At 42.9% G+C, this 22,900-nt stretch overlaps 1 protein-coding gene across 5 annotated transcripts in view; it reads left to right on the top strand.

Annotated features, from left to right (window-relative positions):
• ACOX3 (acyl-CoA oxidase 3, pristanoyl) overlaps positions 1-22,900 on the top strand; it is a 67,317-nt gene that overhangs the window by 15,188 nt on the left and 29,229 nt on the right. For all 5 annotated transcript variants that reach the window (XM_034772881.1, XM_034772883.1, XM_034772882.1 and 2 more), the window contains 5 exons: positions 2,079-2,168; positions 2,910-3,053; positions 6,290-6,378; positions 20,534-20,630; positions 20,908-21,090. In XM_034772881.1, coding sequence (XP_034628772.1) covers positions 2,079-2,168; positions 2,910-3,053; positions 6,290-6,378; positions 20,534-20,630; positions 20,908-21,090 — 603 coding nt within the window. The remainder of the gene's footprint in view (positions 1-2,078; positions 2,169-2,909; positions 3,054-6,289; positions 6,379-20,533; positions 20,631-20,907; positions 21,091-22,900) is intronic.

Raw genomic sequence — 22,900 nt, 5'->3', positions numbered from 1 at the left:
GGGAGCCGGATCAGCCGGGCCCGCGGGGACCCCGGCCGGCGGGGAGCCGGGCCCGCGGGGCCGGGAGCCGGGGGGTGCGCCGGGCCGCCGGGGGCCGGCAGTGCTGGGCGGGCCAGGGGTGGTCGGCCGGGGCCGGCACCCCAGGGCCCGAGCTGACCCAGGCTGGAAACGCCGGGGGGCCAGCCTGGGCCGCGCCTCCTCCCCCCACACCCCCGCCTTACCTGCTTCAGGCTTCCCGCGAATCAAATATTCGCGGGAAGCAGGGGAGGGGGCGGAGACTTTGGGGAGGGGGCGGGGTTGGGCGGGGCTGGGGGCGGGGCTGGGGGCGGGGCCGGGGGCCGTGGAGTGTCCTCCATTTGGAGGCACAAAATATGGTAACCCTATCCTCAAGGAGGGGCTGGAGCCATTAACGCTACTTGCTCTGGCATTGTCCCTTAAGGAGACTTAAGTGTAAGCTGTTAGAGAGAGGATGCCTTCTCTAATATTCACCTTTCTCTACATGGGCAGGCTCTGCCCCCAGTCAGAGCCCTAGGGTGAATTATCCATTCCATTCCATAGTCCAGAAACATCACACCAGTGACAGATCTAGATACTGTATTAATTATTGTGAAAGAACTCCCCCCCCCCCCCATTTGTCAGCGGCATTTTATTTTATTTTTTCCCTTAGGGTAACTAACATAACGAAAGCGATACTCGCAAAATTATACTGCCGCTAACTTGAACTACTGTGTGATCTTTTTCTTTCATTCCTTTTAAAAAAATGCTTATTTATTGATCAGCTCATGTTATGTAGCAAGTAGTTGATTATGTAGATGGGCTCACCGTAAAATCAATATGAATCCAGTTAGTGACACAATTAAAGTGAGATGTAAGTGTTGGACAGTTCTGTTGGCCCCCTAGTAAGGATGAATGTTGTGCTTAGTGATTGTTCACTAAGTGTCAGTGATTAAAGATCTTTAGCATCAAGAAGAGTGTAGCATTCTGTATCTGTTGCAATAGTTTTACCTTAGGTTTCAGTTTAATCTTGTCACCTTTTTGAGAGGACCCCTCAAACTGAGTGGCGTTGTGACCTGGCACACAGGGTGGCTGTGTCACTCACTGAAATTTGGCCCAGTAGCCCCTCCATCATGATAAAGGGGCAGCTGGGTCAAACCTGAGTGGTTCTGTGACCCCACACACCAGGTCACAATGCTTGGAGCGGGAAGCTGGGCCCAGTTTCATGTGACAGTAGCGGAGCCGCTGCTGTGGAGTGAGTGCGGTGTGGACTTGCTTCCCAATCGCACCCCAGTCCAATCGTACTAGCCTGCCTTTTTAGGATGTACAAGAGTAAAGATAATAGGCCAAATTTAGCCCTAGTGTAAGGGAATGCAAATCATTGACTGCCGTAGAACTGCGAGCAGGTGGACTTTGCACCCTGCTAAGAAAAGAATTTACGCACTCTGGATTTAATCTGAGTTTACCCCATCCAAGTGTTTGAATTATTGGCAATTTTTCAATAAAACATAGACAGCCTAATCTTTTTCCAAACTAGGCTGTTCCCAGTGCTTAATTTGTAATGAAAGAGATACCGGGGCTCAAGCAAAAAGGTGCCGAGGTTCAAGCAGAAAGCTCAGAAGTGCCAGGGCTATGAACTGCCAAGCCTAAAGGTGCCAGTGCTCAGTCCTGGCATAAATTAAGCACTCTCTGTTCCTATGACTTCCCTACAGAGAGACCAACCCATCATTCCTCTCTCTTGTAGGCAACAGTTCCTTCTACTCAAAGAACCAGTCCCGCTTCTCCTATATGATGGGTGTAATTAATAATTTGCACCTGCCGTTATGAGTCAGCAGCTCCCTGCAGGGTTATGACACCTGCCAGGAAGATGGCTCAGTGGAAAAACACTGCCACCCTATTGCAGGAGTTCTGCCAGCTTACACAAGGGATGAAATTGACCTAATGCAATGTCCTACTAAGCAGCTGGATTTTTATTAACTCTCATTTTTGCAGCAATACAATATTGAGTAACATTCTTGACTTGAAAATGTTTGAGTTGCCATGTTAACATTGAGTTGATTTGCACCTGCTGATTCACGGTTTAGATTTTTGGATGTTTTGCTCTGACTGAAGTCAGCCATGGCAGCAATACCAAGGGCATACGGACAACTGCCAGATACGACCCCAGCACACAGGTCAGTCTGTAACCCACAGAAGTGACATTTGGTACTTTTTTGTTTACATTCTGTTATAAAGATATCGGGCCAAAATGATTCTATGATTAACAATAATTAATACTTCTCTTGTATCTAGCACTTGTTAGTAGTAATAAAGCTGTGTGGGAACTGGAATTTCCATCCCACCAAACAAAATTTGCTATTTAAAAAAAAATCATTCTGAACTGGAACAAAAGGTCAGATATATGAAATTTTCCCTGTTTTCAAAAAAATTCTCTGTTGGAAGAACCAAAACCAGTTTTTTGTTTTGTTTTTTAATTTCTGCGTCCAGCGCCTGAAGCAGCTGGCTCCGTGGCAGCCTCCAGTGAGGCAGCGCAGAAGCTGTCCAGCAAGTTATTCGGTCTCAGATAAAATCAGGAGCATTTTGCATTCACAATAAAAACCCGGAGACCATTGTGTGTCTCCATGGTACTCCCTCCCCTCATCATGTTATAAGAAAGCTGAGAGGCTGAATTTTAGGCCTCAGGTTGACAATCATGCTGTTGTTCTGCCCTGACTTTTCCCTAGACACATGTTCTAGAATAAAGCTTAGCCCTATAGATTCCTGTCAAATCCGCTTTCATTGTTGTGAGCATGTTGGATTGAAGTACAGTATGAAATGCTGGCAATTTTCACAATGTTACAGTGGCAGCAAACAAAAAGAAGTGATGAATGTACATTGATTCATATGATTTAAGACTTCCCCCTTTTTGACTGTAGAAATTTATCATCAACACTCCTGATTTTGAAGCTGCCAAGTTTTGGGTTGGCAACATGGGGAAAAATGCCACTCATGCTGTCGTCTACGCCCAGCTGTACACTCCTGATGGGCAGTGCCACGGATTACATTCCTTTGTTGTGCAGGTGGGAAAAGAGTACTACTTTGGTTTTTTTATGTCACTGTTATGACATATTATGTCTGCTAAACAATTTCTGTAAAAATGTCTTTAACATTTTCTACCAAACTTCAGTATTTATTTGATCCCTGTGCTTTTGAGGCAAGAATACAGTCGAATTAATTGTAGCAAATTGCTATAACTAGAAAATACAGATGAACCTCCATATTATTGCATCACATATGCAGTTTGAAATAGACTACAAAGTGTGAAATACTTTAGATCAGGAGCTCCTCAGAGCAGAAAATGTCCCTAAGTGTTTGGAAAGTGCCTAACACAAACTGGACGAATATTTAATAATAAATACAATGAGAATAACTGAGAGTATATGTTGGATGTAATGCATGTCCAAAGCCAAACAGTGGAAACACTCCCATTGTTTTCAGTGAACGTTAGATCAGGTCTCATTTTCTAATGAGGATCTACATTGCTTGCACACTTCATCTGCATTGACTTCTGTGGATCTCCCAAAGGGGCCAAAAACATGGTAATTAATTCTAGCATCATTTTTTGAAATGTCAGATTTCTGGGATGAATGAAGTGGGTATAGATTTTTTGAATTGTTTTTTGAACATTACGTGTATGAAGCAAAAAATGGAATTTATGGACAGAGTTGTGACATTTCAAGTGGCAACATGTATTGCAAGTGAAACGAAAGGCAAACACTGGCTTTCCAACTGTGACATACTACTAGACTGTGCCAGGCCACTGCTAGGTTATGGCAAGGTAGAAACTGAGCATATAATGCCAACTGAAATGTGTATGCAGGATGCCACAAACTGCTCAAATCCCAGCTGTTTACATCATCTTGAACGATAATGGGATTGAATCAGGGACCTACAAAACTCAGAGAGCGAGTTTTCTACAGCTTGCGCTAAAGAATCAGGCTCTGTAACTCGGGGCAGTATCAGACTCACATTATCTGTGATTTGGGCACAGAAAGGGTTGCCTAGCACACACTGACCAGTGGGTTATCCTTGCATTTGGAATGTAAGCCCTAGATGACAGTAAACATGGCCTGATCGAAAACAGAAAGGTCATGTGTCCTTTCACCTATTTGTGAAACATGATATTTTGGAAAACATTGTCTTGCAACAATAGATGGAGCTACAATAAGGTGGGTGCAAAACTGGTTGGAAAATTGTTCCCAGAGAGTAGTAATCATTGGTTCACAGTCATGCTGGAAGGGCATAATGAGTGGGGTCCCGCAGGGATCGGTTCTGGGTCTTATAAACTTATAAAGTTTGTGGACGATACTAAGCTGGGAGGGGTTGCAAGTGCTTTGGAGGATAGGATTAAAATTAAAAATGATCTGGACAAACTGGAGAAATGGTCTGAAGTAAATAGGATGAAATTCAATAAGGACAAACACAAAGTACTCCACTTAGGAAGGAACAATCAATTGCACGCATACAAAATGGAAAATGACTGCCTAGAAAGGAGTACTGCAGAAAGGGATGTGGGGGTCAGAGTGGATCACAAGCTAAATATAAGTCAACAGTGCAAAGCTGTTGCAAAAAAAAGCAAACATCATTCTGGGATGTATTAGCAGGAGTATTGTAAGCAAGACACGAGAAGTAATTCTTCCGCTGTACTCTGCGCTGATTAGGCCTCCACTGGAGTATTGTGTCCAGTTCTGGGCACCACATTTCAGGAAAGATGTGGACAAATTGGAGAAAGTCCAGAGAAGAGCAACAAAAATGATTAAAGGTCTAGAAAACATGACCTATGAGGGAAGATTGAAAAAATTGGGTTTGTGTAGTCTGGCGAAGAGAAGACCGAGAGGGGCCATGAAAACACTTTTCAAGTACATAAAAGGTTGTTACAAAGAGGAGGGAGAAAAATTGTTCTTCTTAACCTCTGAGGATAGGACAAGAAGTAATGGGCTTAAATTGCAGCAAGGGCGGCTTTGGTTGGACATTAGGAAAAACTTCCTAACTGTCAGAGTGGTTAAGCACTAGAATAAATTACCTAGGGAGATTTGGAATCTCCATTATTGGGAATTTTTAAGAGCAAGTTGGACAAACACCTATCAGGGATGGTCTAGATAATACTTAGTCCTGCCTTGAGTGCAGGGGACTGGACTGGATGACCTCTCTAGGTCCCTTCCAGTTCTATGATTCTAACATCCATTGTGGAGTGTTCCCTACTGGCTGGCCATGGATGTCATCTTGTAGCGCAAGCCTGCTGTACCTGGTAGTGCCTTTTGGTCCTTGTGTGACCACAACAGAGGGAAGAGAAAAGGGCAAGCCTAAACCAGGAAAAGATGATACTTGGGGGTAGAGGTGGACCTTCTGCGGGTTAGTCATAAAAAAGTCAATGTAAAGGAACTTCTGGGCATTAAACATGAAAAATTAGGATTTTTATATGTTTACTGGGTTTTTTAATGTATAAAGAAGGTTGGTTGGAAAAACAAAATGAATACAAATGAATGGCCTAAACCTATGGGCACTACATTAGCTCACACACTGGGCACATTTGGAGAGTTACCTGTGTAGTCTTAAGGGCTACCAAATTTTATTTTTAAATGAAAGCATGGACTCTGAAAAAATTGATCACGGTCTCCTGGGAAAGCTTCCTCCTTGAAATGTGTGAGCCAACTTTTCAAGCCCTCTCTTTCGGGTACCAGTATTTGTCCTAAACCCACAAGCCAATCTGCATGGAAGCAGGGTTTCAACCATAGAGATCAGCTTGCAGGATTGGAGCCATATTCAGTAGAAAACTTGCAGAAGCAACACATATTTAAATGAACTGGGTTGCTGACCAGATGAAACATGTCATATATCCCTGAGAAAGGCAGGATACAATTAATACATAAAGTTAATCAGTTTTCTTGATTTCTGTTTCTGTCCACATAGACCAAAAGAAGGTTTTCATGCTAATTGTGATTAGAAGATTCTTCTATATAGATGCACATTTGGAGCATGATAGTGTAATTAGTAGCATGTTTTCAAAGAAAGTGAAAGATTTCCAAGTCGCTTTCATTATTGAATTTATAGTATCATGGACGGAAGAGTGCGTTAAGCAGAAACTATATCCAAGATTGGATTCTATTTACCTGTATTTGGAAAAATAGTGAGTTTGGTTTTTTTTAAATGCTAATAACAAAATAGTTTGGGAGTACTTTTCACTGTTTGAAAGGAGTCCACCAAGAGCTTTAGTTTTCTCATGACTAAAATATTGTTTCATTTAATTTCCACATAGATTCGAGATACAAAAACACTGCTTCCTATGCCAGGGGTGATGGTAGGTGACATAGGAAAGAAACTTGGGCAGAATGGTTTGGATAATGGGTAAGTGAATAACGTTTGAATAAAGAAAATCACTGTACATATATTGCTACTTATAAAGAAATGGTGCAAAAGTGCTAAGTCTGTTCCATATTTCTGTTGAGGCAAGTACTTACTGTAAAGATATTTTGTTATTTACAAAATATAAACTGAAGACCCTTCAATATTAGTATTCTCTATTTTAATACCCATTGCTTTTTCATTCTCTAGCTTCTGTTTTGTACATAGCATCGTTCATATTCTGTGAACATCCAGGTGTTCTAATAATAATCATATACTCTGTACTTACACAGCAGCAATTCTAATGAACAAAACAGATAGCCATATGGAATGGCAAATTATCTTCCCCAGCTCTCTGGGGAGGAATTCTTACTTGTTAACTGTCTTGCTAGTTTCTGAGCCCACAGGGCACACCTAAGCAAGGTGAGCAAGCCTATAGTTAGCCAATATATAGGGTTAACCAAGCCCCACAATCAAATTCACCATCTTGTTTAGCCTCTGTGATTCCCCTTGATTAGCGGGTAAGGTGGTAAAGTTTTCTTCCAAACATCAGCTTGACACAGGGGACTGTTGGCCAAATAGATTTCCTTCCACATAGTCCGGAGAGTCAGTACACCCTATCACACAACATCACGCAAAAAGAACATATTGCAGAAACTGAGCCAGGGCTGATGTAATCTGAGTTAAGTGCAGATGGCGACCAGAAAATTTGTGGGCTCCTTGTATTTCGTGAAGGACTTAATCATTATTTATAACAGCTAGAAAGAGACTTGCAGTAATGAAAGACCATCGTGGCCCATATATCAGAAAACGTATCCTTAGAGATGGCAAATCTGAAGGGATGAACATTTCTAGATCATTAGGGACAGAAGATGAGAAAAATCAGATCTACATGCTGGAGCTTCCATTGAGCAGATGGATGGGATGCCAGATTCACCAGGCTACAGCACAACACCATTCACGTTGTTTTAGTGCTTTTCCTTCCTTTAGTGACCTAGTGATTAAAGAAAACAATTGGCCCATTATGGCAACCTGCTATGTCACTTTACATAGGTATTGAATTAATAGGGAAAGGCATGATTAACCCCTACAATTACATTTAAATACCAAAAAATCCACAGCTAGTGTTGCATATACACTTTAACACCGCTTTTAGCCACTCGCTCACCTATCTTTCTGGATACTTTGCTTTGCTCTTCTGACATTATCTGCTTGCTCTACAGAAGTAGAATGTGGGTTTTTCACAGCAAACGTAATCAAAATGAGCCAAAGCATATCTATTCAGTAAGGAACGCTCCTGGGCTTGAAGCAGATACGAGTTAGTGGCCTAGTAGTAGATGCTCTTCAGCCCATCAGGCTGTTGAGGAGGGAGAACTAGGAACACACACATTGGTGGACACAGTCACACTGACTGAGCACTCAGAACAATAGCAGGCAGCTTTGGTGGAGGAGGACTAGAGTAATGCTGAAATCTAGATTTCAGCCCTGATAGAGACTATCCATAACAACATTTAGAGATGAAAATGTTTATTTCGGTGTGAAATAAGTGACTACATAGTCTCAGACCAGTAGTGGCAGTGGCATTTTAACTCAGATCAAAGCAAGGCATGGCTGGATTAACTCTGGGGCTTTAGGGGCTGCAGCCTCACAAAAATAAATCCATAATTATATACAATTCAGTGGTCACCAACCTGTCGATCGCGATCCTGGAGCCTCTGCCAGTCGATCGTGATCTCCGGGCCGCTAAAAGTCCAGCGGTGCAGCAGGGTCAGGCAGGCTGCCTGCATACCATGGCCCCATGCCGCTCCCAGAAGTGGCTGGCTGCTGGCACATCTCTGCGGCCCCTAGGGATGGAGGCAGCAGGCAGGAACCAGCCAATGGGAGCTGCAGGGACATTGCTTTCAGCCGTGGGCAGCGCACAGAGACACACTGTTCCCCTCCCCCCAGGGTGCTCAGAGACGTGCTGGCCGCTTCTGGGAGCAGCATGGAGCTGTGGCAGGCAGGCAGCCTGCCTGAGCCCTGCTGCGCTGCTGGCCGAGAGCCGCCTGTGGTAAGCGCCTCTCGGCCGAAGCCTGCACCTCACACCCCATCCTGCACCCCAATACCCTGCCCCAGTCTGGAGCCCCCTCCTGCACCCAAACTCCCTCCCAGAAAGAAACGAATATAACTGCTGTTCTAAGGTAAGAAGTAGGCTGTTTTGAATTAACTTAACTATAGTCTACATGTTTGAAGACTGAAATTTAATCACAGAATGGCTTTATGTTAATTAAAAGGCAAGTTTAGTATAGCGTTAATATCCTCGATGCCATAATTGTGATAATTTTGTTTTAAATTAGGAAAAAGACTTGAGTTATACAGGGGCCCCACAAAATCTAATAGCTCCGGGCGCACAGGAGAGTTAATCTGGCCCTGAAGCAAGGACAATACTAACCATATAAAATGAAGTGAGAGTCAGACTCATTAAAAACAAGAGAATAAAGATGAGAAATACCAACACAACAGTCCAAAACGAAGCAGGCAAATATCCCACCACCAATAATAATTTCATTTTAAGTTACTTGAGAGAATGAGGCCACAGCCTCAAAATTGAGACAACAAGCTAACTTGTCAGACAAAAAAATCTGAAATTTTAAACAGCTATGAATGAATGCTTTCATTTTCTCCCTGCCTGTTTGCCAGTACTCACAGTTTCAGTAATAGACTTCTGTCCAAGCATCGTTGCCCTCAAGGAAAGTCCCATAAGGCCGACCATTTGAGTGGATGCAGGGAGAAGAAATACAATGGGAAATTCAGGTAGATTTCCCCCTAATAGCAACACCAGCATTAAGTCAGACAGTTATTTTGAACCCTTTTTTGTTTTCCTTTTTTCTTTGCACAAGACTTTTTTCTAATGATTCCACTTGATTTTTGAAATGTATTATTGTGTATGCACCACAAGCTACCATCCAGGAGGTGGCATTGTTGCATGGGTCTAAATAAACTGAATGGAGTCTATCTCCCCTTGTAAGTATTCTCATACTTCTTATCAAACTGTCTGTACTGGGCTATCTTGATTATCACTTCAAAAGTTTTTTTTTCTCTTACTTAATTGGCCTCTCAGAGTTGGTAAGACAACTCCCACCTGTTCATGCTCTCTGTATGTGTGTGTATATATATCTCCTCAATATATGTTCCATTCTATATGCATCCGAAGAAGTGGGCTGTAGCCCACGAAAGCTTATGCTCTAATAAATTTGTTAGTCTCTAAGGTGTCACAAGTACTCCTGTTCTTTGAATGGAGTAATTCAGCTTTGCATTTATGCAAAGATGGAGTAATGACACTGAAATTTATTTTTGAACTGCAGAATAGGTTTTAAGTACAGATCCACAAATACAGAAAGGATTTGATCTGGCAGGTGTGTGTGTGTGTGCGCGCATCACTGCTGAAAGAATAGATTCTTTTATAGATATTTGTCTATAGGGGCACAGGATTTTAGAAGACATTTTTTCATTACACGGTTTATGTTTAAGTGTATGGGCAGTGCCCAGTACTTTGAGATAAAATGCACATAGTACATTTAGATTGGAAGTCCATGCAGTACATTGTAGAAAAGAAATAGCACACAATATGCTGTGTAGATGTCATGAGAAAGTCCCCTACGTTGGTTAGGACATCTGCTAATTTAAAATAATTGTGGGTATTCTAACCACTCTTTCAGTTTGCTTTCCCCTCTCTCAGGCTAATGGGTATAAGTTATTTTTTATTAGGTACCATTTGTATAATGGCAGTTTCTAGGAGCCAGAGTGATGGCCTAGGACTCCATTGTGCTATGTGCTGTACAAACACAGAACAAAGAGACAGTCCCAGCCCCAAAGAGCTTACGTATAAAACGAGACAACAGGTAGATACAGGCAGACAAATGGGAGAGTATAATGGGGTTGTCTGCCTCCCGAGTTTCTCCTTGTGGCTCTGAGGCACCCTGCCTTGGTTTCCCCTTCTTTCAGGGCTCCTCAAAAACCCCACACAGTCCAGAGGTATAAAATACAATTCCCCTCCCGGAGCATCTGATTTATGAAGTTTTTATACCATTTCTGTTGGCCCTTCAGGCCCAAAACCTTTCCCCTGGTCAGGGGATCCCACAGCCCTCTCCCCAGGGGCTGTGGTTAGATTCAGGCTGGCTTCTTTCAGCTGGTTCCTTTATATTCCCCTAATTCATTTCTTTCTGGATAGGCAGCAACATTCTTCAAGCACAAAATAACTCAAAATTTAAAACCTCACCTAGTCTGCAGCTGGGCACAGCTCCTCCTCCTTGAGGGTAGGTCTTTCTGCTCTCAAAGCAGCAGCTTCCCAGTGTTTCAGAGTTCCCTGAAGTCTCTTTCCAAGCATCTGCCTTATCTATCCCAGGGCTGGTGGTCACCAGACCCGGCTCATTCTCCCCCACCTAGGTAGGAGAGCAGGCTATGTCACAGGTGGTGCTGGGCCCATCTCCTACTAAAATGGCCAGCTACCCTGTGACCAGGAGCACAAGGAAACAATGGGATGATATACTCAGCCCTGCATTCATTCATCTGACAGCATGAACCCACAGTGACAGAAAAGCTGCTGGGATGAAGGTCATGGTAGAGTAAGGCACCAGCACATCAAACTCTGCTAGAGAGCCTGGAAGCTGCTGTCTCTACACAGAATCCAGCTGAGGGAATAGGTATGGCCAGGGTAGCAGATTCAGGGCATCTGCTGAGCAGCCTCCGGTATATGGGTTCCTTTGGTGCCTCAACCATAAATTAAAACTGCTTTCCAGATGTGGAAACCACAAAGGAGGGTGAATTCTGACCATCCCCAGGAGATTAAGCTGCCCCACTGCTGCAGGGGGTTGTAGTGTGCATCCCAGGTACCAACAAGGGTAAATGTATTCCTAACGCTCCCAAATGTTGTAAATTGAATACATCATGGCACATCAGTAATGGCTGTCTTTATTTGGATGTGTGGGGATGGGAGATGAGGGTTCACAAGAACCGAACCTCCCCACTATCCCACTGCCCACACATCTTGCAGAGCTAGCACAAAGGTCTCTCACAAATGCAGCCTGGGTAGTCAGGGGACTGGATGAACTGCTTCCCAGAAGCACATGAAGCCCCAAAGGGAGTGCGGAGGATGTGACCTGGCCTTCCTATACCAGCCTGCAGAGCAGGCAGGCTGTAGTATTCTCAGTGATGCGGGTGCATGCTGTGCAGTCTCGCTATACCAGGCTTCATAAGGAGAGTCTCCTCCCTGAGGCATATACCCTCCCTGACTCCCCTTAGGGTGGTACATCACCTCCTACTCAGGGCAATAGTTATATGCCACAATATGATCCTTAGAAAGCAAAAGACTACCTAAGGGAAGTTCTTGTATGCTGTAGTTTCCACTGTGTGTGAAGATGAGAATGGGGCATGTTTCACCCCAATACGCAATTATTTAAAACTTTAGTATGTTTAATAGATGTTGCCAGCTATAAGACTGCACACGCACAAGGCCTGATTCTGATCTCATTTCCATAAATCCCCCATGGAATTCAGTGGAGTTACACTGATGTAAGACTGTCGGAAGCAAGATCAGAAGCAGGCCCATAAGGAAAGTGATGTTGCAATTTTACATTCTGTTCTTGAGTTTTGCTACTGAAATAGAAGGGGCTAATGCCAGGATTTTCAAAAACGAGAGCCTACATTTAGGCTCCTAAATACTTGTACATATTTAGGCACCTCTTAAGGACTGGTGTGGGGGGAGAAATTGCAAAAATTACGGGGTGAAATTCTATGGCCTGTGTTAAAGAGGTCAGACTAGATACATAATGGTCCCTTCTGGTTTTGAAAACTACGACTCGATTGGGTTGCTTGGCTGAAGTTTGGTTTCCTGGTAATGTAGACCCTAATATTTTTATCAGGGGTTGGGTTTTCAAAAGCACCTAAGGGCTCTAGGAGCACAAGTCCCATTGAAAGTCATTGAATGGACTACTCTGTTTGTCTGTCTGTCTGTCTAACAAACTCATATAGACCCCCATCCCTGAAGTATATGAACACCTCACGACCTAGGGGCACATGGCTTTTGAAAACCTCTCCCTAGGAGCCTAACTTTAGGCACCCATTTAAAAAAAAATCCGGGTCTATTTTTTTAATCTCTTTTCTTGTCTACCATTTACACAACATTTAGTGCATACAAATTACAGTGTAGTATTAAAAAAAAAAACATTCTGCGCATTGCAGGCTTTACATTCTTTCCTCTCAAGTTATTCATCTTTCTCATTCAGTAACATAATGCAGCCACCAGAGGGTGTAACTGCGCCAGAGCCTCAGTCATGCCTTAATGTTTGAAGTAGTGTAAAAGTATCTGCCTGTTACTAGCAGGAGGGGTGTGAGGCTTTGCTGCATTCTGTAAATGGAGATAGTTTAAAAAAAATAACTGGGCTTGTGATATAGATCCAGTCAGGTGCCTCCTTTCTGGTCACCCACCAGATTGCTGTGGGGAGACTCCAAACTTCTGGGTCTCTGAATGCTTTAAGCTGCCAGGGCCTGAACAGAGTTCAGAAATTGCCACCATCCTGGGGGCCCTGGGTACACTGTCAGGCTGCAGACTTTCTATCTGGCATTCCCTTCTGAGAACCGGAACTTGCTGTCCAGCTGCCTAGCCTGTGGGCACAATGGTGACTCTTCATACTCTCCCATACTTACACATACCTCTCTCAGAACTCTACCCCAAAGGTGTGCAGCTCCTGGGTTGCAGTTTAACTCTCTCAGGGGACAATGTGTTGGTTGTGGAGCATATAACACAGAGACACATTTTCACAAGTATAATACATTATTTCTTGTTTACTTACCTGTATAAATCACAGGAGAGCTCAAAGCATATAGAACGTAACATCCTAAACCCCTCGCTAGCTCACTCTGAGCTTGGGGGTCTCCTGCCTCATGCCGCCCCTACATGCTGGGTTGCTTCTCTCTCCTCCACAACCAGAGACAAAATGGCCAAACACCCCAGATAGGTCAACTCCTCTCTATTTATAACTCTTAACCCTCTTTGTTAGGAGATGTCCTTGCCAACTTCCCCTCCTGAGCAAAAACCTCTGCCAGGTGACTTTGGGGTCAAGGCAACCTCTCTCCTGCTAAACTAATTCTGCAGTTGGGAGTCTATCTATTGTTCAAAACTATTACATTTCAGTGGGAGACCATTTAAAGTCAGTTACCTTTTGTTGCCAGCCTTTAGAATTCCAACCCAACAGGGAGGCAAACAGACCATAGAGAAGGCAAAAGGCTGCAGCTTCAAAATGGAGTTTGCAGCTAGGTCAAGATACATAGAGTTCATAATCTCACACAGAATTCATAAATTGTACAGAAAGATTCCCAAATCATCATAGCTTGTGCCTTTTTTTTACTTCTCTGTAATATATGTAAAAGGGGGGGTTTGGGAGGAGAGAATTTGGGGGTGGGAGTAGTAGGGCAGCGTGTATTTCTTTTTTCTCTGCTGTTTTTTCACCTTAGAAATTCAGATTTTGTCTGCCTGGAAGGCTCTATGGCTTTTTCTACAGTAGCAAAATTGCTGATTCCTGAAAATGTACATCAGCAAATGATTGCGACTGAACCCAGTACAAGTTCAGCTGTGACCAAGGGCAAACTGTGTTTAGTACCCTTTCAGAAACGTATAGGTTTGGTTGGATTTTTGGGGAGGGAGAAGGGGGTTATTACCACCTATTTCTTTTCAATAACAGACTAAAACTTTGGAAAAATACAGTATGTTAATGAGTCAACATCCACTAAGCCAACATCCACTTCACTGAGGTGTGAGCTCTCACCATATACAACATGCTCTGAGATATTCAAGAGGTTCTCTAGAAAAATCATGGCAGGGCAGACTCAATGTTCCTGATACTACCAATTAAAAAAAACAAAACAATCCAAGGAGAGTGGGTCACTGTCACAGTTGCCAACTTTCTTGTGGTAAATAAGCACCCCGACTTTCACAGTAAGCCAAAAATCAAGCTAATCCCATTTCAAAACACGGCTAAAACAAACCAATCCCTAACAACCCCGACATTCTATGTGACTAGATCCCCCAGTGTGCAGTCTGGGACTGTGGTAGGCCCGCTGTGCACCCCCAACTCTCTCCCCCGCTTGCCCTACTTGCTCCCCCTTGCCGGGAGCCAATAAAAAAAAAAGAAGCAACAAGCTGCAAACAAGTTACAAGCCAAATAAGCAACAAGCCAAAAACTAGCCAACAAGCAACTCACAAGCCAATTAAGCCAAAAAAAAGACCAATCTCTGTGTTTTTTTCACTTGTTTGGCACGTCGGATCACCATTTCTTGCTTTTTGCCTGGTGATTGTGTGTTATAGCTTCCCTCTGTGAATCTGTTACACTAGGAAGACTTTGCTCTTCCATTTAAGTTGTAGCAGCTCATGCTTTTAGTTTTGGAGGTCGCCCGTCAACTCCGTGTCTCGGCCAAGATGGCAGCTGTCACACAACCTCACATCCTTCGTACGCCCCTTTTAAATACATTATTATATATTTATTAGTTGTATTGCGGTAGCCCCTGGGAGCCCCAGTCATGGACCTCGGCATCTCACAAACACAGACCAAAAAGACAGGCCCCACCCCAAAAAGCTTAGAATCTAAATCTATGATGTCTTGTGAAACAACATGAGTTTGCACTGACTCTGACTGGCTGCTCACAGTAATTACAGGCATAAAGCAAACAGATTGAAATATATTAACATGTTAAACAAATTTAAAACAGTCTATGTGAAGTTTTACAAATTTGAACACGCCCAAGTCAGGCAGTGCCAAAGCTGCCATTCTCCTAATAACCCTGACTCACACACAGTGCGTGTCCTGTATATTTTAAAGTCTCCATTTAAGTCTAACTAGTTGCTGTGCAATGTGAGTTATTAATGTTCTCCATCTTCTCTCTAAATTCTTATATTTAAAAAATAACAAAAATCTTAAACAGAACCTCCTGGAGTACACAGCCTAAGCTGTGATCGTAGTCCTCATCCTTCCCCGCCCCATCCCCTCTCTGCAATTTGTCACTCCCGCTCGTTTTGGCACATCTAAAATTAAGGTCCCAGCCCTGCAGTGAGCTCCCCAAAGCCTCTTTCTGCACAGAGTCTCACTGGAACCATTGTGGCTCTCTGCAAATGCAAGGGTCCACCCACACAGAGCTCATTGCAGGATTGGGCCTTACTGTAAGCATGGTGAGGCAGAGGTCTCTGTCTTTCTGTCTCTTCCATAAAGTGCCGGCACAGTTATAGCTGCTATAAAATGAGGTGGGTGTATTAACATAGCTACTGTCTGTTACTGTTAGCAATGCAAGGTTCTACTTTTGACTGTGGCAATATGACCTAAAATGCTGCTTTAAAAACTTTTCCCCAGCTTCCCGGCACCCTTCCTTCTCTTCAACCTCATCCCTTTGTGAACTTCCAGATTCTAAAATGTGTGACTGGTCTTTCTGTCTTCTGGAGGCTTTTCACCATCCCTCTATGCCCCCATTCTGCCCTTGGTCTACTCTGCCTCTAACATTATTTGATCATTGTGCCCTGTAACCATCATTGTGCCCTGTAATCATCACTTGATCCCCAAGCTTCCAATCCCATCCCCCCGCTGGCTACATCTGGGTAGGAAGATTAAAGGGATTGTCACTTCAACATTCTCAAGATAGTCAAAAACAGAAGTTGGCCATCAAGAGAGATCTGAGTGGGTTTGAAATTCCCCAAAAGCACAGTCTTGCCATCTGCACTGCAGGTAACAGCTTATTACTTTAGTACTGGCAAAGGGAATATGCTGCTTTTCCAGCTGCTCACTTTTATCCGTGTTACTGCGCTCCAGATTAATGATTGTAGCATGATTTAAGGGAAAAGAGATTAACTTTGCTTGAAATGTTCTCTGCACCACTGGCAAGAGACCTGACAGAGAGACTGCTGTGGGATTGTGACTTCACCCTGCCTAACTGTTCCAGCAGGAATACGCGTAGCCCAGTTATGCATCAGTGATGAATGGAGGTGGATGTTGGAAAACCTCAGAGTACTAGATTTAAAACATTTCATGTGTATATTATTTGTAAAATATTGTATGTGGGACACTGATTAGCAGTGCAGCAGCACTGGGACACTGTTAACCCTAGATCCCTGACATAGAGACTACTATGGGGATGTGACTGCCCTTCTCAAGTAGGATTGTGCATGCAAGAATGCAATGATAATGGCTGCTGAATGGTGATGGGTGAAATAAGTTTGGAGAGCAGTACATTCATTACTTTGTTGTGATGCAGTCCAATGTTTAACACAGCAAGAAGTAAGGCACAATTTTTTAACAGTGTGGGTGATTAACCACTGGAACAAAGTACCAGGGGAAATGGTGGAAGTCTAAATCAAGATGGGATGTCTTTATGGAAGATCTGCATTAGCCAAGCACAAGTTGGGCTCACTACGGCAGTTAAATGGGGTAATATTCGATGGCCTGTTGTGTTATACAGGAGGTCAGACTCAATCTAGTGGTCCCTTCTGGTCTTAAAATCTATGAACTTGTCAACTTATCCATGGTCAAGAACACACAACTGGAGGCAGACCCCGATGGAATTATCCCAAAATGCATATTTACAGATAAGAGCCATCTGTCAGAACACAAAATGAGTCAAACCCTGATCACACTAACTGCTCTACAATGGAGGCCATAGGAAAGGTGGATTCCAATGTCACCAGTACATGTACCTTGCCCATTGCATAAGCTCTTGTGTGCTTGACATTCTCATGAATGTCTGTATAGTTACACAAGTAGCTCTTCCATTCATTTAAATGGATTTTCCCCTAAACTTGTTGACAGATCTGGTCTGTGTCTGTTTACTATGTTTTCTGAGTGAACAGACATTCAAAATGTGATCTATAACTTTATGAAATCTTATTTATTTTTAGTATGTTCCAACATCACCTTCCAATTGGTGTGTATGGTTAACTATAAAAAAAAAATTTTAAAGCATAAAAGCTCTTGGAGAACTGGCTGTAGTTTCATAAGCCCATCCAAATCCAGGGTCCTACATGCATCTGCTTTTATTTTCATCATTAGTCTTCATAAACAGTAAATCTCACTTCTTCACTCATGGTAGTTGTCAGTGGATTTGTAACTTATCTTTCTGCCCAGTTATTCAAGCTTTTTAAAGGTTTTGCCATTTGCTGTATGGATTTATTTAGACATTAGCTGAGGAAAAAGCAGCAAATATGTAACCCATAAAGTGTAATACCAAGAAGATCAGTTACTGTTAAGCGAGTGTAATTTAATTTTCTGGTTCACTAGTTATAAGAAATGTGATAGTATGGGTTTTTTTTCCATCAAGGTCATTCTGGATAATCTTTTATGCAGTATAGAGATGATCAAACAATACTCTGTATGTCTGGCATTTTGTTTTTATAGCTGGCCCGTTAAGAGCGCTCACTACAACAACAAACAACTTACTTTGTTAATTCTTTTCTTCCTTCTTATAATTAGTAGGTGAGAATATTTGGGTAACTTGTATAGCTATTTAATGAGCATATATCTTCAGTATGGTGTTATAGAAGAAACTCGCTGGACTTGAAATTGTGTATTAAAGGCTCAGAATATTCACATTAATAGCTTTATACAAGTGTATAGTCGTACTGAAATAAATGGAGCTACTCACATAAGTAAAATTATTAGCATGCATAGGTATTTGCAGAATTGTACCCATATGCTAATTTAACACAAATCAGATTGGCTCTGTTTACTAAACTTTTAATATTGAGGCTGGATTTTAAAAGGGTTGTGTGACTGAATGCATATCAGGCTTCTAATTAAGATTGAACTAATAGAAAGTTCCCTAGTAGTGAGATTTAACTGAGTATATCAGATTTATGAATGGAGAAGTGATGCAAGCACATGGAATTATCTTTGGCTTCAAAGCATGGTTTGAGATAATAGTTTATTGACCATCACTTTTTAAATCACTTGCTGCCTGAGGCATCTCTCTCCTGGTAGCAACTGCTGCCTCTAGTCCTGCTCCTACCTCTCCACAGGTAATGATATCGGAAGCAAATCTTAATCTGGGGTGGAGCTTCCTTCTAGAATCAACGACAAATAGAGAACAGACTGTGATAGGTCTTTTGCTCACCCTGTCCCCCATTTTTTTTAGAGAGAGAGAAGCTGGACTGGATGAGTCCATCCCTGATATTGGCTCAGCTATCTCAGATGGTTTTACTTATGCTTTGCCAACTCCTTGCCCACCTCTGTGAGTGGAAACTAGCTGTTGGCCTCTAGAACCTGCCCTCCCTCTTGTGCTTGCACAAGGAATGCAGGTAGCCCATATAGGGAATTAAGGGTATTAAGAACCTGTGTGGGTGCGTGAGATAGGTTACAGTCTTCTTCACTGAAATTACTACTGGGAGTATTGTCATTCACTTCAATACGACAGCTCCCAGTAGTAATAAGCATTACATACCCCCAGTAAGTGTTTACAAGAGGAGGCCCTAGTATCACAGGCATGCTGTAGTTGTACCTAGCCTGTACACTTTGTCACTAACAAATATTAGGCAGGGACAGGCTGCTGGGGAGTTCTTTTAGCTTTGATGGTTTTATTTCAGGGGTGGGGAGAGTAGAGGGTTGCATATAAACCAAAAGATCTTTTATCTTAAAAAAAAAAAAACACCTTTTTTGTAGAGGATCCAAAACCATTGTCCAAGATGGATTTCTGTAAATACAACCCTCACTCTCACCGAGTAGTACCGTACTCTGTGAGTAGTCCCACCAAAATCAGTGGGTCTGTATGCAGAGTAAGGGTTCAAGAATCTGATGCTCAGTTAGACTGCACATTTCAACCATTTGTATGAGTATATATTGCTCAGTCAAAAAATGCATTATATCTCTGAAGCAGAATTAATACAATATGCAGATATGTCTCCTTGGAAATTACTCATATTTTTAAAGTACATGTAGTATTGTAAAGCTTATATAATTTATTGATGTGAAAGATCTGGCTCTCTCGCATGCTATTAAATATATTTGCCTGTATTGGCAAGCAGGAGGAATTTGCTTTGATTATTAATACAGATTTTCAAGCAATATTAGATGCTGAAATATTCAGAAATGGAGCTGGTGTTGTCATACCATGCCAGCCCTTACTGTCTATTTGTCTGAAAATGACTAGTACACGATTCTCTGAAAAATATGTGTCCTGTTTATGCAGCTTCTATCAATATTACGTTGGGTGTCAGAACGTAAGAAAAGATTCTCCTACTCATTTCTTTTTAAGATGCTATAACGCATCAGCGAGCAAAAATCATAGCTGGAGCTCCTGTACAAATAATGCCTTTCTCCAGTTCCCTTTCACTGTGTTGATTCTACATTGTTCTTGTTGATGTTAGATATTTGATCAAATTCAGGGCCCTGTTGTGCTAGGGATTGTACAAACACATAGTAATAGACCGTCCCTGCCCCAAAGAATTTACAAACTCAGAACCAGATTCTGATTTCCTTATTTATATTGAGCAGTATTTTACGTCACGAGTGAGCCATTCAGTTCAATGCTATTATTTGTGGAGTAACACATGATTTGACTTGAATATGAGTGTAAGAATCTGATTCAAAAGAGACACGGTAGACAAAGGTTTCATTGTCCCCATTTGTATATAGATGGGAAACTGAGGCACAGAGTGAAATCGCTTGCATAAGTCCATCTCCAGTGTCTTAACCATAAGACAGTCCTTCCTCTCATTGCTTTTCTTTCTGCAAAATCTCTTTCTTTTAAACATAATCACAGGTCATGATATTTTAAATGTTAGCTGGTTGAATGACTTAGCAGAAACAAAATACAGGTGCAGTCAGTGAGGGTCTTTCCTGAAGACATAATATTTATTTCCAAAAACCAAAACAAATTTAACATAAAAAAAAGAGTAACAGAAAACTTACCCAGGTTGCGTTTCATAGAACCTTTTTATGTGGAGACCTGTATTCTCACAGGCATCATCCTCTCTGTGGCAGAATCTGACCCTAAAAATACCTGTGTTGTGATATTATTTTTAGTTCACTGATGTGCATGAAATCTTCATGCAGCCATTAATTCATTATGGCAGTCTGTTGGGGCATATACCCCAGCTATGTTGTGATGAATCTTCCTATTTTATTGTTAATATATTTATTTACTTGAACAGATTTGCTATGTTTCACAATGTCAAGATACCTAAAGAAAACGTATTGAACAGAACTGGAGATGTCACAGCTGAGGGAGTATACGTTAGCTCATTTAAGGTATGAAATGAACTGTATGTGCAATGAATCCAGTCTATCAAATATACTATGAAGGAATTGTTTGTATTTTTTTTTTCAAATCTATTAACTGTTCCCTTATATTTTCAGAGCTGAATGGGGTTTTAGCCATGCATTTGCCATTAAAGTCAATGGGTGCTAACTCCTTGAAAGTATAACATTTGGCATAACTACCAGGATTCTGATGTTGCAGGTAGTGCAATTATGAAGCTATGGCACGGCTGAACCTGCCCATTTAGTGTGTCTTTTATTCCCTCAGGATCTCAAGCAACGTTTTGGCGCTTCTCTTGGGGCTTTGTCCAGTGGTAGAGTTATGATCATAGGCATGTCTGTGGTTAATTTAAAGCTTGCCTTATCAATAGCCATTCGCTTCTCAGCCACACGCCGTCAGTTTGGACCAACAGATGAAGAAGAAATACCAGTCCTGGAATACCAAATGCAGGTACTAACTAAATCTACAATGTGGCATTTCATTCAAATCTAGGGAATGTATTCAAATATAAAGCAAGATCCTCAGCACATGCAAATCCACATAGCGGAATTGAAAGCAATGAAGTTATACTACTTTACACCAGCTGAATGTCTGGCCCTATAGAGTTCTGAAGGCTTGATTCTCAGTAAGACGTGGTCTACACTACCAACCTCTCTAGCCACACCCCAGACCACATAGTTATACCCACCTAGCCCCCCACTGTAGACAGAGCTATGTCATTGGGAGGGCTTCTCCCACCAAGATAGCTACTGTCTCTCAGGCCTGGTCTACACTACGAGTTTAGGTCGAATTTAGCAGCGTTAAATCGAATTAAGCCTGGACACATTCACACGGCTAAGTCCCTTTTTTCGACTTAAAGGGCCCTTTAAACCGGTTTCTTTACTCCTTCTCCGACGAGGGGATTAGCGATAAAATTGGCCTTAGCGGGTTGGAATTGGGATAGTGTGAACGGAATTCGACTTTATTGGCCTCCGGGAGCTGTCCCACAGTGCTTCATTGTGACCGCTCTGGACAGCACTCTCAACTTGGATGCACTGACCAGGTAGACAGGAAAAGCCCCGCGAACGTTTGAATTTCATTTCCTGTTTGCCCAGCATGGAGAGCACAGGTGACCACGCAGAGCTCATCAGCACAGGTAACCGTGATGGAGTCCCAGGATCGCAAAAGAGCTCCATCATGGACCGAATGGGAGGTACGGGATCTGCTCGCCATATGGGGAGATGAATCAGTGCTAGCTGAACTCCGTAGCAGTAAACGAAATGGCAAAATATTAGAAAAGGTCTCCAAGGCCATGAAGGACAGAGGCCATAACAGGGACGCACAGCAGTGCCGCGTGAAAATTAAGGAGCTAAGGCAAGCCTACCACAAAGCCAGAGAGGCAAACGTAAGGTCCGGGGCAGAGCCGCAAACATGCCGCTTCTACGCGGAGCTGCATGCCATGCTAGGGGGTGCAGCCACCACTACCCCAACCGTCTGCTTTGACTCCTTCAATGGAGAAACACACAGGGAAGCGGGTTCGGGGTACGAGGAAGATGAGGATGAAGATAATGTAGATAGCTCACAGCAGCAAGGAAGCGGAGAAACCGGTTTCCCCAACAGCCAGGATGTGTTTATCACCCTGGACCTGGAACCAGTAACCCCCGAACTCACCCAAGGCGTGCTCCCAGACCTTGAAGGCACACATGGGACCTCTGGTGAGTGTACCTTTGTAAATATTACACATGGTATAAAAGCAAGTATGTTTAATGATTAATGATTAATTTGCCCTGGCAATCGCGGCCAATACAGCTACTAGAAAAGTCTGTTAACGTGTATGGGGATGGAGCGGAAATCCTCCAGGGACATCTCCAGAAAGCTCTCCTTCATGTACTCCCAAAGCCTTTGCAAAAGGTTTCTGGGGAGGGCTGCCTTATCCCGTCCGCCATGGTAGGACACTTTACCACGCCAGGCCAGTAGCACGTAGACTGGAATCATTGCATAATAAAGTATGGCAGCGTATGGTCCCGGTGTTTGCTGGCATGCAGACAACATCCATTCCTTATCGCTCTTTGTTATCCTCAGGAGAGTGATATCATTCACGGTCACCTGGTTGAAATGGGGCGATTTTATTAAGGGGACATTCAGAGGTGCCCGTTCCTGCTCTGTTGAACAGAAATGTTCCCCGCTGTTAGCCACACGGTGGGGATGAGGGGTGAAGTGATCATCCCTGAGAATTGGGTGTGGGGGGGGAGGAGGGTTAGTTGGGTTTGTGCTGCATATT

The sequence above is a fragment of the Trachemys scripta genome, chromosome 5 (genome assembly GCF_013100865.1).
Source record: "Trachemys scripta elegans isolate TJP31775 chromosome 5, CAS_Tse_1.0, whole genome shotgun sequence".
NCBI classification, from domain to species: domain Eukaryota; kingdom Metazoa; phylum Chordata; order Testudines; family Emydidae; genus Trachemys; species Trachemys scripta.
Note: the sequence above shows the minus strand (reverse complement) of the source record. Positions and strands in the feature narration are given on the sequence as shown.